Source organism: Hippopotamus amphibius, chromosome 16, assembly GCF_030028045.1.
Source record: "Hippopotamus amphibius kiboko isolate mHipAmp2 chromosome 16, mHipAmp2.hap2, whole genome shotgun sequence".
Lineage (NCBI taxonomy): Eukaryota > Metazoa > Chordata > Mammalia > Artiodactyla > Hippopotamidae > Hippopotamus > Hippopotamus amphibius.
Genome location: NC_080201.1, coordinates 18,359,057 through 18,377,174, shown reverse-complemented (window position 1 = coordinate 18,377,174; position 18,118 = coordinate 18,359,057). Strand labels below are relative to the sequence as shown.

General features: G+C 35.9%; 1 protein-coding gene across 6 annotated transcripts in view; it reads left to right on the top strand.

The window, feature by feature from the left end:
* Positions 1-18,118, top strand: part of NFATC3 (nuclear factor of activated T cells 3) — a 126,271-nt gene that overhangs the window by 28,038 nt on the left and 80,115 nt on the right. For all 6 annotated transcript variants that reach the window (XM_057710779.1, XM_057710776.1, XM_057710778.1 and 3 more), the window contains 2 exons: positions 7,171-8,305; positions 9,977-10,139. In XM_057710779.1, the coding sequence (XP_057566762.1) occupies positions 7,171-8,305; positions 9,977-10,139 (1,298 nt within the window). The remainder of the gene's footprint in view (positions 1-7,170; positions 8,306-9,976; positions 10,140-18,118) is intronic.

The following is an 18,118-nucleotide window of genomic DNA, read 5'->3' as shown; positions in this document are numbered from 1 at the left end:
CCCAGGGCTCAAACCCGTGTCCCCTGTATTGGCAGGTGGATTCTTAACCACTGTGCCACCAGGGAAGCCTGCAGCATCATTTTAATTTTTCTTGTGAAGAAATCCTGCCGTGATAAGGTATTCTGTTTTTTTCTGATGTTTTCTTTTGTTTTCCTTTGAGTTCGTGGTATAGTGATGAATGCTTAGTGGTAATGCTGATGTATAAGGTATTCTTATAGCACAGCCATAATGTTATTGCACAATAAACATAATGCCTTGCCATCTAATTTGATAAGAAAATAACTCATACTCCACTGTGCCTTAAAAACATGGCATTCAGTTTGAAGTCCACTTTTCTCTTTCCTGTTTTGTATGTACTGGTAAGTTTTAAAAAATGTTGCAATACATCAATATGCATTGCACTCAGAATGCTGTCCAGTTAGAACTGAGTCACTGTAATTTGTTAGTGCACCAAGTAACAGTGGGAAGCATTATCTCTCATAACTACTCAGCTCTGCCTTTGTTCTATGAAAGTAACCATAGGCTGTACATAAATGAATGAGCATGGTTATATTCCAACAAAACTTTGTGGACACCAGAATTTGAATTTCATATTATTTTGTGCCATTAAACAATATTATTTTGATTTTTTTCCCCAACCATTAAAAAACCATTCTTAGCTTGTAGCCTGTGCAGAAACAGGTGGTAGACCAGATTTGGCCTGTGGGCTGTGTTTTACCAACCTCTGGTTTAGAGTTTAATAAATTTATAGGCAACCTGTGTTGTCCAGATTACTGCATGCTTTCCTGGGGCCCCCTGGTGGCTGAAGGGGGCAAATAAGTCTTGAGATGGTCAAATTTCTGAAGCACCATAAATTTGAGAGTTCTGGAGTTGGAAATCTAGACATAGGACTGTTTATCATAGTGAGATTGTAGTAGCTGCTCATATCATTTCCAGAGCTTGGACTTTGGTGACACTTAGGAAAAGATAAAACAGCCCTCCTCCAAATTTTGTATGCAGATCTCTGCAATGCTTTAAGACATCATTCTGATACAGAATGTGTTACTTCATCTACAGTTTACTTGGGGGGAAGGGTGTGGATTTCAGCATTATTCAACATAAAATGGCATTGGTACAGTAGTTATATTTGAATGAAACTATATCTTCCAAGGGTTACTTTCTTCCCTTCTCCCGCACCCTTTTTTTGCCTCTTAAAGGGTTGAAGTTTAATAAATTGATAATTTTTGCTACTTTATCAAGTACATTTCTAAGTAAAACTGGATTTTTTTTTTAACTGCGAGTGTATGGTGGTGAAGAATTCAGTGACATGTTGTATAGTTGGGTGCTGCTGTCTTGCTTTGAACTAGGGTACCAGCAGTTTTTTGTATTTTCGTTTTTTAAATTTTAGTAAACTATACATAACATAAAATCTACCATCTTAACCATTATAGTTTGGTGGCATTAAGTATACTCCCATTGTTGTACAACTACAGGGGTGAGTTTTTTAATCTGCCATTTTAAACTCTTGATCCAAAAAATTAAACTCCTGTTCTGGTCAATCCCAGATTTACTGTAGTATTTATGAATGAAATTATCCTCAAATATAATAGAGATCATGTCATTCCCTTTTTAAAATTTTGGTGGTTTATATTATCCTTAGAATAAAATTTAAGCTCCTTACCACGATCCTTCTAGATTTTGCTTCTTTCAGTTTTCCCCCTTCAGTTGTTAGCTCTAGCTATGGTTGGGCCTTTCACTTCCTCAAAGAAGCCAAGGTTTTATCTGACTCAGTGTTTGCTTGTACTGTCCCCCAGTGTTGGAGCTACCCGGGTGTTGGAGCGCTCATGCCCACGCCTCTCCACCCCACCTCCCTTTTCTTTGCTTGCTGGTTCCTATGCTATATTCTCAGAAAGGCCATCCCTGTACTCTCTTTAAAATAGGTTCCTTCTTTAGAATCTTTCCCACCATGTGGTAATACTTACAATTTTTAATTTTTGTTTTTGTCAATCTCCCCTGAGACTGTACACTTCATGAGGGCAAGGACCATGCATATCATATTTATACCTAGCATCTAGAACAATTCCTAAAAAATAGTAATCACATTATAAATAGTTGTTGAATGAATGAGCACTTTCTTTACTTGGCTTCTTGTATGCCACACTCTTTTGGTTCTTCCGTTTCACTGACTGTCTCTTCTCCTTATCCATTCTTTTTTGTCTCCCTGTCCCTAAAGTTTGAAATCCTCTATGTCTAAGCTGCCTGCTTTCTTCTATATCTGTCTCTATCTAAACTCACTCCCTAGTCATCTCTTCTGGTCTTATGGCTTTAAATATTATGTGTACATTGATAAGACTCTCAAATGTACCTGGCCAGGCTGAGACTTTTTTTTTCTTTTTTTTTTTTTGCTGCACTGTGCCGCATGCAGGATCTTAGTTCCCCGATCAGGGATCAAACCCATGCCCCCTGCATTGGGATTATGGAGTCTTAACCACTGGACTGCCAGGGAAGTCTCCAGGTGGAAACTTTTTAATGTAATTATCTACTTGATATCTCTACTTAGAAAGCTTATTGGAATCTCACATTTAATAGGTCCAAAATAAAGTTTTTAAATTTCATATCTCTCAATTCTTTTTCATTTTCTCTTTCATTTCAGTAATTAGAAGTACTGTTTCTTGTAATAGTTGAGGCCCCAAACCTTGGTGTCATCTTTTTTAAAAATTATTTAATTAATTTTTGGTTGTGTCAGGTCTTAGTTGCAGCATACGGGATATTTTGTTGAGGTGCGCAGGCTCTTTGTTGAGGTGCATGGGCTTCTGTAGTTGTGGCTCATGGACTCCAGAGCGTGTTGGCTCAGTAGTTGCAGCATGCAGGCTCTCTAGTTGTGTGCAGATTCAGTAGTTGTGGCCCACATGGGCTTTGTTTGTGGAGTGTGAGCTCTCTAGTTGTGGCACACAGGCTCCAGAGTGCATGGGCTCTGTGGTTGCGGCATGCAGGCTCTCTAGTTGTGGTGCATGGACTCTCTAGTTCTAGTGCACACGCTCTCTAGTTGTGGCACGTGTGCTCAGTAGTTATGGTGCATGGACTTGATTGCCCTGTGGCATGTGGGACCTTATTTCCCTGACCAGGGATCGAACTCACGTCCCCTGCATTGGAAGGTGGATTCTTAACCACTGGATCACCAGGGAAGTCCCTTGGTGTCATCTTTGACTGCTCTCTTCCTCCCATTTAATCTAGCAAATTCTGTCAGCTCTACCATAATTTAAAAAAAACTCACTTCGTAATGTTTCCTCTACTTTTATAACCCACCACCTCCTGGGTCCTTATGCTCCATTATTTTGCACCTGGCTTATAACAATAACCTCTTAAATGTATATCAGATTATATATATCAGATCATGACACTCCTTTGCTTACACCCCTCCTGTGGTTTCCCATCTCACAGTAAAAACCAGTCGTTCTACTGGTTTGTGAGGCCTTACTTGAGTAGCTAGTGGCCCCACCCCCCACCAAGCCCTTATCATTTTATCCCCTCACTCTATTCCCACTGGCCTTGCTTTTTTTCACATGCTCCAGAAATACTGTCTTCAGCCCTTTTGCACTCACTATTTCCTGTACCTGCAGTGTTCTTCCCCTAGGTCTCTGTATAGCTCATTCCTCATATCCTTTTGGTATCTCCTCAAATATTGGAGAAAGAGCCCTTTCCTGACCTATTTAAATTAACTTCCCCTCCTCCTTACTCCATTCTCCTTACTCTATTTTATTTTTCCTTATAGCAAATATCACCACCTGACATTTTACTAGAATGTAAGTTCTAAGAGGATGGGGACTTTGTTTTGTTTACTCACATGTTTTCAATGTCTACAACATGCCTGCTATAGAGTAGTTTAGCTACTCAAAAATTTATGAAATGAACGATTACATTGCTTCTGATTTTAGGGCAAAATACAGATATATGGTTGAAAAGTTGATAGGACAAAGTTAGCACCTGCAAAATGGCAGAATGGGAATACAGAAAGAAACTGGTTGATGACCTTGTTGAACTGAAGAAATAACCTGTATTGGAGCTGTTCTACCCTTGGACCTGGTTTTATTGTTGGATGATAAATACTGCCCCTCCCCCTCAGCTACTTTGAGTTCAGTTTTCTGTTCTTTGCGACCTACAAACATCATATTTCACACAGAACCATCTTAGTGCTAAATTACACTAAAATTTAAAATAACATCTTGGTTGAAGAAACTGAGTTTTATGTCCCTCCCTTGCAAATTAAAACAAGTCTTCTGAAACAAATTTCTTTATGCAGTAGGAGTGCTAAAAACTGTGTGTGCCCTTTGATCTAGTAACTCTGCCCTTAATTTATCCTTGAAGACTAATTCAGATGATAAAAAGCTATACGTATAGAGATGTTCAATGTTACATTATTTATAAAGTAAAAAGTAGGAAATAAATATAATCATGACTTTTGACATTTTATATGGCCTTGAAAATCACTTAGAAACTTTATAAAGCCCAATGTAATATAAAAGCCATTGAAAGACAAAGTTGTATGTTAAACAGGCAAAACAAATCTGGGCTGTTAGAATTCACTGTAGTGGTTACTTTTGTGGGAGAGGTAATAACTTGAAAGGCAGCCAAAGGGGGACTTCTGAGATGTTCATGTTCTTTTTTTTTTTTAAGTATTGTTGATTTACAATGTTATATTAGTTTCTGGTGTACAGCAGAGTGATTCAGATATAGATATATATATATATTCTTTTTCAGATTCTTTTCCATTATAGTTCATTACAAGATATTGAGTATAACTTCTTGTGTCATACAGTAGGACCTTGTTGTCTACTTTTTGTGTAGTAGTTTGTATCTGCTAATCCCAAACTCCTAATTTATCCCTCCTCCCATGTTCTTTTTTTAAAGGGAGCTATTACAGGGTGTGTATGTTTGTGACACTTTACTCAAACTATATACTTGCGATATGTGCACTTTAAAATGTACCTTATCCTTTAATAAAATGTTTAAAAAAACCCAAAAATGTTATGGTTACAACTGTATAAAATATATACCCATGTAGACCAGAACGTATATGAAAATTTTAAATGTGAGGTGATAGCACTTGTTTACAATTTCTTTAATGATTTTCTTATAGTCAGATAAGAAACAAATTTTTTGACTTTTAAAAAACACTTTTAGTTGTGAAAAATATACATATTTTGTTCCCTATTTATATATTTATTACGGCTTTGAGATATAATTCACATACCATACAATTCATCCATTTAGAGTATACAATTTAGTGGTTTTTAGTATATTCACAGAACAGTACAGCCATTACCACAGTCACTGTTACAACATTTTCATCACCCCAGAAAGAAACCCAATACCGATTAGCAGTCACTCCCTATTTTCCTCCAAACCTCTTAATTTTGTTGTTTATTTTTAATAGCTTTTCCCTTCAGCTTTTTATCTAAGTCACAGATGGGTTTTCTTCTTTGGAGTTCTGGAGTGAGAGAGTAGAATGAGTGGTATACTTAAAAAGATGTTTCAATTTATTAGGAAATCTATCAGAATTAAAAAAAAAAGTAAGGTATATATTGGGTTCTTGCTAAATATTAGTCATTGTGTTAGGTTGCTTGCCTTAAAATGGTCCTGTGCATTTCAGGTAATAACTCTACTCACCACCTGCCAGTTTTATAGAAAAAACTGCCTCAGAAAACTGAGGTTCAAGCGGGTTAAATAACTTGTCCATGTTCACACAATTGTGGAAAGGCAGAGCCAGGGTTTAAACCTAGGGGGTTTATTTTGTTGTTTTAATATATGTAAGAACTCATTACTGAATATGTTCACTAATCACAGAACATAGTAAAAATTCCAAAATCTAGGACTTAAATTATAGAATGCTGGCTAATGACAACACCACCAGAAATCTAAAGGCATGTGTTATTTTCCATTGGTACTTATGTAATGAGATAATGTGATCTCCTTGAGTACTGTTGAGAAGAGGCTAAAGATTAGTGCTTCTCTTTGTTGTATCTTTGAACAGTTTTATCTTTGGTTTCCCAATGATGATCTCTTTGGAAAAAGTGAAGGTGTTCAACCAGCACCTTGTATGAGGGGTTAGTACTACTTCTGCCTCTGTGAAAATGGAAAATAATCGCTCCTTTCTAAAGGTGAAGTTGCAAAAAAATACCCTTATTGCTGCAGGTGCTCTCAGGAGGTAATTTGACAGGACTTGTTTAGTGTTAAATACTCTAACAAGGGGTGCATTTTAAAAGTTCTGCCCTTATGAGAATTGCTTTAACAATTAATCAATAGTTAAAAGCCCTAATGCGTTATTTTCTAGTTGAGGTAAAGGATCCGTTGGGGTCATGTGGCTTTTGTAACCTGGTTTGCCATGACTAAAGATACGAATACTTGATGCTATGGCTATGAAGGGAAAACCTGTTTCTTTTTTTTTTTATTTTTTTATTTTTTGGCACACGGGCTTAGTTGCTCCGTGGCATGTGGGATCTTCCTGGAGCTGGGATCGAACCCATGACCTCTGCATTGGCAGGCGGATTCTTAACCACTGCACCACCTAGGAAGCCCAACCTGTTTCTGTTAATCATAAAAATCTCCTGAATTTTATTGCAAGGAAACTGAGGCCTTGGAGAGGTTAAAATATGTAACTAAGCTCACAACTAATGGAAGAGGTAAACTAGTGTCTAGGTCTCCTGAATTTCAGTCTATAACCCTTTCCATTAATAAACTAGTGTGTATACTTATAAGTAAAAACCTTTTAAAGACTCTGCTTTATCCTTTACTCCATTTTAACCTGCGGACCCCAGATGAGGCTGAATTTATATGATCATATCATTATATAATTCTGTGACTATTTTTTAGAATTACAGATATGATTATTTCTTTTACAAAAGCATTTATTGTTTTCAGATTCTCATTTTAGAAAATGCGGAAATACAGAAAAAGAGAAAAAATTACATATAAATATGTGATAAGTATGTATATTTGCAGAAATAATCAGATACATTAAAACACACACACACACACTACTTTTTAGTGGAGCTAATGAAGTACATTTTGTGTCCTGCTTTTTTCTCTCAAGATTATTATTATTTACATCCTCTAGTAATTTATACATCTAAAATTTCTAATTTCTTGTTTTGTTAATTTTTTTTTCTTTTTTGCTCCCCTCCACCCCCATAGATCTTGAGCCAGATGATTGTGCATCCATTTACATCTTTAATGTAGATCCACCTCCATCTACTTTAAACTCACCACTTTGCTTGCCGCATCATGGATTACCGTCTCACTCTTCTGTTTTGTCACCATCGTTTCAGCTCCAAGGTCACAAAAACTATGAAGGAGTGTGTGAAATCCCTGAATCTAAATACAGCCCATTAGGTGGTCCCAAACCCTTTGAGTGCCCAAGTATTCAAATTACATCCATCTCTCCTAATTGTCATCAAGAAATTGATGCTCATGAAGATGACCTACACATAAATGACCCAGAAAGGGAATATTTGGAAAGGCCTTCTAGAGATCATCTCTATCTTCCTCTTGAGCCATCCTACCGGGAGTCTTCCCTTAGTCCTAGTCCTGCCAGCAGCATCTCTTCTAGGAGCTGGTTCTCAGATGCGTCTTCTTGTGAATCTCTTTCACATATTTATGATGATGTGGATTCAGAGTTGAATGAAGCTGCTGCCCGATTTACTCTTGGATCCCCTCTGACTTCTCCTGGTGGCTCTCCAGGAGGCTGCCCTGGAGAAGAGTCCTGGCATCAACAGTATGGACTTGGACACTCCTTGTCACCTAGGCAGTCTCCTTGCCACTCTCCTAGATCTAGTGTCACTGATGAGAATTGGCTGAGCCCCAGGCCAGCCTCAGGACCCTCGTCAAGGCCTACTTCCCCTTGTGGGAAACGGCGGCACTCCAGTGCTGAGGTTTGTTATGCTGGGTCCCTTTCACCTCATCACTCACCTGTTCCTTCTCCTGGTCACTCCCCTAGGGGAAGTGTAACAGAAGATACCTGGCTCAATGCTTCTGTTCAGGGTGGATCAGGCCTTGGCCCTGCACTTTTTCCATTTCAATACTGTGTAGAGACTGATATTCCTCTGAAAACAAGGAAGACTTCTGAAGATCAAGCTACCGTACTACCAGGAAAATTAGAGCTCTGTTCAGATGACCAAGGGAATCTTTCACCATCCCGGGAAACTTCAATAGATGATGGCCTTGGATCTCAGTATCCTTTAAAGAAAGATTCATCTGGTGACCAGTTTCTTTCAGTTCCTTCACCCTTTACCTGGAGCAAACCAAAGCCTGGTCATACCCCTATATTTCGGTGAGTTGATGGAAATGGCTAATGGTCATTTTTTATGTTTCTGTGTTATTGGTAGCATGTAACTACATTATCTGCATAGAATAATTTGACCATTTTTCTTCCTCCTTTTTTTTTCTTGTTTCTTCCAGACAAAGTCCACATTTATTTTCCTTTTAGTCTTAAAAGTATCTTTAGATAGGCTAAAGTTATAATTTTAAAAGTGTATAATGATTTGTAGATAATAAAGAATCCCAAGAAGGAATTTTCTTATCCACAAAAGCTTCTTGTAAAATATTGACTATAGTATGAATTAAATTACTAATAAAACTACTTGGGAATAGGCTTTGTATATTTTTAAGAATTCAATGTACAATTGAAATTTGCCTTTTTATTTGTGGCAAGTGGTTTTTTTCATAATTTATTTTTTTGTCTTTCAATTTTATGTTTGTGATTTTTTTGTTGTAGAGGAATTTTAAAATTTTATGTATTCAAATTTGTCTTTTCCTTCATGGCTTTTGGATTTTATGTTACATTTGAAAGCCTACCCACTCTAAAATAACTACAAATAAACAAAAAATCTAACTTTCACAAGTTTCTAATAAAATTTTTATGTATAATGTTTATAATATATGTACATAACATATGTAGTATTTGTATTTATAAATTTTACATATATGTATATTGTTTTGAATCTTGAGTCCAGCTAAGGACTGGAGTGAAGATTGCTGTAATCACTTGATTTTCTAAATGATTTATCAGTTATCACAAGGCCATTTATAGAATCAGTCTAATCTATAATTGATTAGAGAAGATGACTTATCATGCGTTAAATCCCCATATGGAGTTGGGTCTATTTACTTTTTTTAAAAAATGCTTTCTCATTGGAATGAATATGTATTTCTGGATCTAGATCTTTAAAAAAATATAATGTGGAATTATGGTATTGTAAATTCCTTTGAGCCCATCACTTTGCTTCTGAAAATCATCTTAGTTTTTTTAGGGGTTTGCTTGAACAAGTGCAGAAATTCTCAGAGAGTTGATGAAGTTGAGTTGTTGTTCAAACTAATAAAAATTAATACCTTTGAGCTTCAGAGTAGCTGGTAAAGCTAGGCTGAGGACGTTCAAGGAAGTAATGAAATGATTTAGAAATTTACCGTAGGCATGATAGCATTTCAAAGGTAAAAGAGACCTTTAAAGTCCCATTTCACCAATTATTTAGAAGATACTACTTTTTAATACAAATCATTCTAGCTTTGGGTCCATTAATATTTGACCTATAGACATAGACGCTGTCTCTTTTCTAATATCATATTTTTAATGTTAATATATCTAAAACAACCTGTTCCCTTTAAGCTGCTTAAATTATTTTTATTGTTTTTGTAATTATATACACATAGTTGAGAAACAGTTACAGTTTTATGAAATATTAGAGTTTGTCCTTTTAAAAAATATATATAGGAAACCAAAAAGTAGATAAGATTGACTTTATTCTACAGGTTAAAGAATTATTTCTTAAACACCCACCATAGCCAGTGTTATAACTTATTAAGTGAAGTTTTATTTTTTTTATTTTTTGAATATTTTGCTTAAAAGATCATAGGAAGAAATGTTGGTGCTTTTAAAGAAGAAATTTGAATCACTGCTTGGCAATAATTGCATGGTGAAATGCGTCTTTGTGTGTTTTGTTTATAGCACATCTTCATTACCTCCACTAGACTGGCCTTTACCAACTCATTTTGGACAATGTGAACTGAAAATAGAAGTGCAACCTAAAACTCATCATCGAGCCCATTATGAAACTGAAGGTAGCCGAGGAGCAGTAAAAGCATCTACTGGGGGACATCCTGTTGTGAAGGTATGAGATTTTGGGGGGTGTTTTTGCAGATACCATACATCTGTTAATGATAGGGTCTATTCATTCAGATACTGTTGAGCCCGGAGAGAGAAAATTTTCAAACCTAGAAAGCTTCCATTGAGGTTTTGTGTCCTTGTTGATATAGCAGCACTTCTGCAAAGGGGTGTTTTTTTTTTTGTTTGTTTGTTTTTTTGCTAGGCTAAAAGATATTCTTCCTGGACTGACTTTCCAGCTGGTAAAACTCTGGGGAAAGATTATAATGGTCAAATAGTTTTTCTGATTTAAAAAAAAAAAATGACTATGCTATGTTTATAAGTACAGTACATGCTTGTTTAAAATCCAAATAATACAGAAAAGTAGAAAGAATGAAGCAATAAATTACCTAAAATCTAAACCCCTCAGAAATAAGCAGTTGTTAATATTTGGTTAACATTTCAGATAATTCTCCTTGTGAATGTTTAGTGGAAAACTAGATGGATGACTAGAAAAATGAATGGATTTTTTAAAGGATAGGAGTATATTGAACATCTTTGTAATTAAATTAATTTTATTTGAATTTATTAGAAGAAAATAAAACTAAAGTGAAATTATTAAAATTATATAATATTTGAGTGTATAAAATATGTAAGTTTTGACTCATAAGAGTTGAATATTAACTTTAATTTTACTTGAATGAAACATTTAAAATGAAACAGAAATAAAACTGTGTGTACTCCTAAATCCTAGATATTGTTCTTCACTCTAAGAGGTCTTAAAAGATCTTTCTAAGGTCAAAGAGATTAGATAAATTATTGAGACATTGAATTTTTGTTTTAGATTTAGATGGTATAAATTGCTCCCTGCTCTGAAAAATGAAGTAATTGTCTCTCTTAAACTTCTTCCCCCTGCACTACCCTCTACCTCCTGAATTTTCTTGCCTGTATTATTCTTCCTTTCGGATCTATAATCGTCACCCCACCTCATGTCCCACCATGCATGTTGTTTAGCTTAGTCCTACATGTATTGATAGTTGGATTCAGTGATTACTATTAATTCTTTTCTTTCTTTTAAAAGTGGTTTTGTTTGTTTATTTAAGGAGAGCTTTGGATTCTATATTCCTTGGATTCTTTCACGTTTGAAAATGTTTATTTGTTGCCTTTGTATACTCAGACATCAGAATGGTTATGTATAATAATCTTGTCACTCATTTTTTTCTCTCAGAACTTGTCTTATGTCATTATGTATTGTAGTGGAGAAATTAATTCTATCTGAAGTGAATTTGAACTAATCCAGTTTATGGGCTATCATTTCCTATACCAGCCATGCTTTGTGATTTATTGTCATTATCTAAACATGTTTTATAGTTCTTGACAAACCTACCTTACATTTTAGGTGGGTTTTAAAATAACTTGTAGCAAGAAATGTCAGTTCCAGAAAAAGAGATCAGATTTGTGGATACCAGAGGCAGGGAGTTGGGTGGGGAGGGGACTGGATGAGGGCAGTCAAAAGGTACACACTTCCAGTTGTAAGATAAATAAGGAGTGGGGATGAAATGTACAACATGGTGATTGTAGTTGACACAGTTGTATGGTATATTTGAAAGTTGCTAAGAGAGTAGATCCTAAAAGTTCTCATCACAAGGAAACCCCCCCCCCCACCACTCATATAACTGTATGGAGTCATGGATGTTAATTAAATTTATTATGGTAATCAGTTTGCAGTATACGTAAATAAGGTGATTATGCTGTATACCTTAAACTTACAGTGCCATATGTCAATTATAGCTCAATAAAACTGAAAGAAAAGAAAAAACGTCAGGAAAACTCAACATAGGCGTTTTACCATTTATTATTAGTCTTAGTTTGCTCTTAATGACAGCTTAATTTAGGAGAAGGATTCTTTGCTTCATTTCTTGTATCTTTTTTTCTTTCTTTTTTTTAATAGCTGTACTGCGTGACTTGTAGGGTCTTAGTTCTCCCACCGGGGATTGAACCCAGGCCCCAGCAGTGAAAGTGCTGAGTTCTAACCACTGGGCTGCCAGGGAATTCCCTGTTTCTTGTATCTTTGACACTTCTTACCAGGAAAGAAATTATTTACAAGTGCTTAAATGAGCAAAATTTTTTGGGAGTACAAGAGGTGTGTTTTCACAGCATTCCATTAGTTAAAAACTGATTCCCTGCCCCCAAAAAGGGGGGGATGGGGGGTGGAAATTCCCTGGTGGTCCAGTGGTTAGGACTTGGCACTTCTACTGCTGCTGGTGCCCTGGGCTAGATCCCTGGCCAGGGAACTAAGATCCCACAAGCAGTGCAGTGCAGCCAAAAAAAAAAAAACCAAAAACAAAAAAGCCACTGATTCCCTGCTTAAGGGGAGACTGATACTTTGGATATTATCAATGTTTTATATTCTTCTTGTGAGTGACTAATTTTTTTTCTAACTTGTTTCTTTAGAAATTATATCATTCTTTCCTTGGAGGTTCGTCCAGGTAGCTTGTATCCGTTGCACCCCTTTTCACTCCTGAGTAGTACTCCACAGTGTGGTATGCCCTGGTACGCCCACTAAAGGACATCTGGGCCAATTCCATCACAAATAAGGCTTCCATGAAAAAAAAAAAAAGAAAGAAATTATATCATTCATTATACTTGAAGTTATTGACTTAACCAGCGTATGTCTGGAAGTTGATGGTTCTTTTTCAGTCTTTCCCACTATGTGTGATGCTCCCTTTCAAATTGATATTCTTTCTTCCTGCAAGAAAAAATTTCTACATTATGTATCTTTGTATTTCCTGTTCCATATGTTTTGTCTTTACTTCAGAAACTCCAGTTACTGTTCAGATGTTGACTTGTCTTTGTCTATCCTCCATATCTGTGTTCTTTTTTCTGGATACTTTTAATGTCTTTTTTAAAATCAATTTATTGTGATTTTTTTTTAAGCCTTATTCCCATGTTTTTGATATGTTTGTCGCTTGCTGTTTCTAATTTAGCTTTTAGATCTGTGATTGTGTTTTGAATTTTAATTTGATTCCTCATCTTCACTTTCCACTCACTTCATATATTATCATTATATTTAGTCTCATGATTTATTGAATTTATATCCTTAAATTTTTTAGTGTGGAGCATTAACCAACAGTCGTTTTCTGGGTTTTGATTCCTCTGTGTGTGTGTTGAGGGGAGGCTTTGTTTTCACTTTTATTGTATTTTCAACTGTCGTTTGCATAATTTCTTACTTTTTTCATTAAATAAAAACAAAAACAAAATATGTATATTGTGGTTGTCTAATTGTCATGTCTTTTCCTCCCATTTTGTTTGAGAGCTTTGGTCTATAGCCTGAGGTGATGGGGGTAAAGAGGTAGAGGATTAGTTTAGGATAGGCCTTGTTGGGTTTGGCTCAAGAGAGTGAACAGTATCATGTATGTGGCCCATTCCCAGTACTCTGGTATGTATCATATTTTCATGAGCTTTGCTTGTTCCTCTTGGACAACACAGAGTTCTGGAAGATGTAAGCACTCCTGACCTTTTTTGCCTCTGCCAAAGGCCCTGAAGCAGAATGTAGGATCTTTTCTTCTTGAGGGAAAGTTTTTCCTTGACTTTAATTAGAGCTACCTGCTTAGAACTTTGATCTACCTGGCTACAAATTAGTTAGCATTTTCTGCTATTTTATTTTCCCGCTTTATTACTTTTATTCCATTAATTTACTCTTTTTACTCACTTTTCCTATTACTGTTCCTGGTGGATAAAGGTATGACTTGGTTAACAGCTCTGCCATCACTGCATCAGAATCTTCTTTTTCACACTCCTCACCACTCCCTCCCCCTTTTGAAGTTTATAAACTCAAAGTTGTTTTTTGTTTGGTCATTACTGGTAGATTTTTGACTGTTTCCTAGCCCCCTCCCCACATACATTTTGTTTTGTAAGGTTTTAGGGGAAGAAGATTGTGATACTACTTCATTCCATCATCTTTATCCAGAAGTTCTTTTTCTTTTTCTAATATCAAGAGGAAAATAAGCATTATATGATGAGAGCAGGTCATGCCGAATTGGAAATGAAACATTCCTGATTGTGCATAATCTACCACACTTGCAAATTTGTATGCTTTGTTTGAAATACTCTATTTGTGTATGCCCACTGCTGAGACCACATTTTTTCCACTAGCAGAGGTGGTCCTTCTCCAGGAACTAAGAAGAATATTTGTAAGATTTCTCCACTATCCTGAGAATTTTTTAATACTCAGAAAGAGAAAGAGGAAGGCGCCGATTGCCATTCGAGACCAGTCAGACCATCACACATAAGAGTGGTGTGCTTGGTTCTCAAGACTGGAAAAAATGATTTTGTTCTATATATGCAGACTTTTAAAAAATGTTTTACTGAGGTATGGGAATGCATCATTAAAGTACACAAATCATTGAGTACATGTGTAGCTCAATGAATTTTTCATACCCCCACCCCGGATAAAACTGCACAGGTTAAGATACAGAATGTTTTTAGCACCCCAGAAGGCTCCCTTGTGCCCTTCCCAGTTTATAGCTTCTAACCAGAGGTGATTGTGCTTCTGACCGCTTATTATTATTGATTAGCTTTTTTATTCTTGACTTGCTAATAAATAGAATCATACAAAATGTTCTCTTTTCTGTCTGGCTTCATTTATTCAATACATGACTGTGAAATTCATCCAGTTTGGTTCATCCAGTTGCTGTATAATATTCCATAATATGAATTTGTTACAGTTTATCTGTCATTCTGTTCATTGACACTTGGTTTTTGTCCAGTTTTTAAATATTATCGATAAAGCTGCTATATGCTTTTTTTCCACACATCTTTTGTTGGACAAAGCATTCACGTTTTTTTGGTATATACGTATATGTCTCAGAGTGGAATTGCTGGTTTTTCAAAGGATCTGTACCAATTTTTACTTATAACCAGCCATATATGAGAATTCCAGTTACTCTACATCCTCACCAATACCAGTACTTGATTGTTGTCTTTTAATTTTAACCATTGTGGTAGGGATGTGGAGTTATTACACTGGTTTTAAATCGTGGTTTTTTTTGTTTTTTGTTTTTTTAATTTATTTTTGGCTGTGTCAGGTCTTAGTTGCGGCACATGGGATCTTTCATTGCAGCTTGTGGGCCCTCTAGTTGTGGAATGAAAGCTTAGTAGTTGCGGCATGTGGGCTTAGTTGCCCTGAGGCATGTGGGATCTTAGTTCCCCGACCAGGGATCGAACCCGCGTCCCCTTCATTGGAAGGCAGATTCTCAACTACTGGACCACCAGGGAAGTCCCTAAATTGTGGTTTCTTGATAACCAGTGATGTTGAACATCTTTTCATGTGTTTATCAGACATTTGGCTATCCTTTTTTGTGATGTGTCTGTTCATATCTTTTGACCAGTTTTTAAATTGTCTCTTTTTCTTATTGATTTGTAGGAGTTTTTAATATTTGGATATAAGTCCATAAGTCCTTTGTCAGACATATGTATTGCAAATGAAATTTCTTTTCCTCGTCTGTTGCTTGCTTTTTCACTTTCTTAATTGTCTTTTGATAAATGAAAATTTTTAATTTTAATGAAGTCCAAATTATCAGTCTTCTTTTCCATGGAAAGTGCTTTCATACCTTTTCAAGAACCTTTGCTTACTCTAAGTTTATGAAGATAGTTTCCTGTGTTTTATTCTGGAAGCTTTATTGCTTTACCTTTTACCTATAGCTCTGTGATCTATCTCAAATTAATTTTTGTATATGAAGTAAAGGTAAAGATTAAGATACTTTTTTTTTTTTAATGGATAGGAGTTGATCCAGTATCATTATTGAAAAGCCCATCATTTTTCTACTGTATGAAATTGGTGCTTTTGTCATAAATCAAGTGACTGGTCATATATCTGTGGCTCTCTTTCTTAACTCTTCATTCTGTGTCATCGGACTACTTGCTCTTAGTACCATCACTACATTGTGTTAATTACAGTGGCTTTATAGTAAATCTTGATATTTGTGTGGGTCTTCTTTCAGGATTGTTTTGGGTATTCGAGGTCCTTTGTATTTCTGTATGGATTTTAGAGTCAGCTTGTCAATCTCTACCCATCCCCACCCCCAAAATTTAAAAAAAAAAAAAAAAAAAAAAACCCTGCTGGGATTTTGATTAAGATTACCTAAGAGCTGGGAATTCCTGGCAGTCCAGTGATTAGGGCTCGATGCTTTCACTGCAGAGGGCCCAAGTTCAATCCCTGGTCAGGGAACTAAGATCCCACAAGCCACACTGTGATGGCCCCCCCCCCCCCCAAGAAAAAGATTACCTAAGCATTTTATAGTTTAAATCATACATTTAGGTATTTTCTCCATTTGAGTTAATTTTTGTATGTATGGGGTTAGGTAAGTGTCCAACTTTATTCTTTTGCATGTAGATATCCCATTTTCTCAGCATAATTTGTTGAAAAGGCTCTCCTTTCCTCATTGAATGGTCTTAACATTGTTAAAAATCATCCCAGGCGGTCCAGTGATTAGGACGCAGTACTTTCACTGCCAGGGCCCTGGTTCAGTCCTTGGTCAGGGAATTAAGATCCCATAAGCTGCATGGTGCAGCCAAAAACAAAACAAAACAAATCATTTGACCACATGTGCAAGGATTTGTTTCTAGGCCCTCTATTCTGTCCAGTTGGTCTTTATGTCTGTCTTTATGCTAGTCCCACAGTATTTTGATTATGGTAGCTTTGTAGTAAGTTTTGAAGTCTGAAAGTGTGAGTCTGCAGCGTTGTTCTTTGTTTTTGAAGATTGTTTTGGCTAGTCAGGGTCCCTTGAGATTCCATATGACTTTTAGGATGGATTTTTCTATTTCTGCAAAAAATATCTTTGAGATTTTTATGCAGATTGCATTGACTCTGTAGATTGCTTTAGGTAGTATTGACATCTTAATAATAATAAATCTTCCAATCCATGAACATGGGATGCTTTTCCATTTATTCATATCTTTAATTTTTTTAAGCAATGTTTTGTAGTTTTCATTGTGTAATAAGTCTTTTACCTCCTTGATCTAGGTAATTCCTAGGTATTTGATTCTTTTTGATGATATTGTAAGTGAAATTGTTTTCATAATTTCCTTTTCAGATTGTTCATTGTTTGTGTATAGAAATGCAACTGATTTTCATATGTTGACTTTGTGTCCTGCTACTTTATTGAATTTACTTATCATCTCTAGCAGTTTTTGTTTTTGTTTTTTTGTTTGATTTGTTTTGTTTTGTTGGTTTCGTTAACGTTTTCTGTATATAAGATTATATCATCTAAGAACAGATATAATTTTACTTCTTCCTTTCCAATTTGGATACCTTTTATTTGTTTTTCTGGCCTAATTGCTCTGGCTAGAACTTCCAGTACTATGTTGAAAAGAAGTGGTGAAAGCAAGCATCATTAACTTGTTCCTGATCTTAGAAGAAAATTTTTCAGTCTTTTACCTTTAAGTGTGATGTTTGCTGTGGGTTTCTTTCTTTTTCTTTTTCTTTCTTTCTTTCTTTCTTTCTTTCTTTCTTTCTCTCTCTCTCTCTCTCTCTCTTTTTTTAATATTTATTTATTTATATAGGCTGCACTGAGTCCTAGTTGTGGCACACGGAATCTTCATTGCAGCAAGTTTTTAGTTGTGGCATGTGGACTCTTAGTTGCAGCACACATATGGAATCTAGTTCCCCAACCAAGGATCCATCCTGGGCCTCTGCATTGGGAGCATGGAGTCTTCCACTGGACCACTAGGGAAGTCCGAACTGTGGGTTTTTCGTATATGACTTTTATTATGTTGAGATAGTTTCCTTCTCTTCCTACTTTATTGAGTGTTTTTATCATGAACGGGTATTGAATTTTGCCAGATGCTTTTTCTGAACCAATTGAGATAATCATGGTTTTTCCCCCTTCATTCTGTTAATGTGGTTTATTACATTGATTGATGTTCATATGTTGAACCTTTCTTTCATTCCGGGAATAAATCCCACTTGGTCATGGTATATAATTCTTCTAATATGCAGCAGAATTC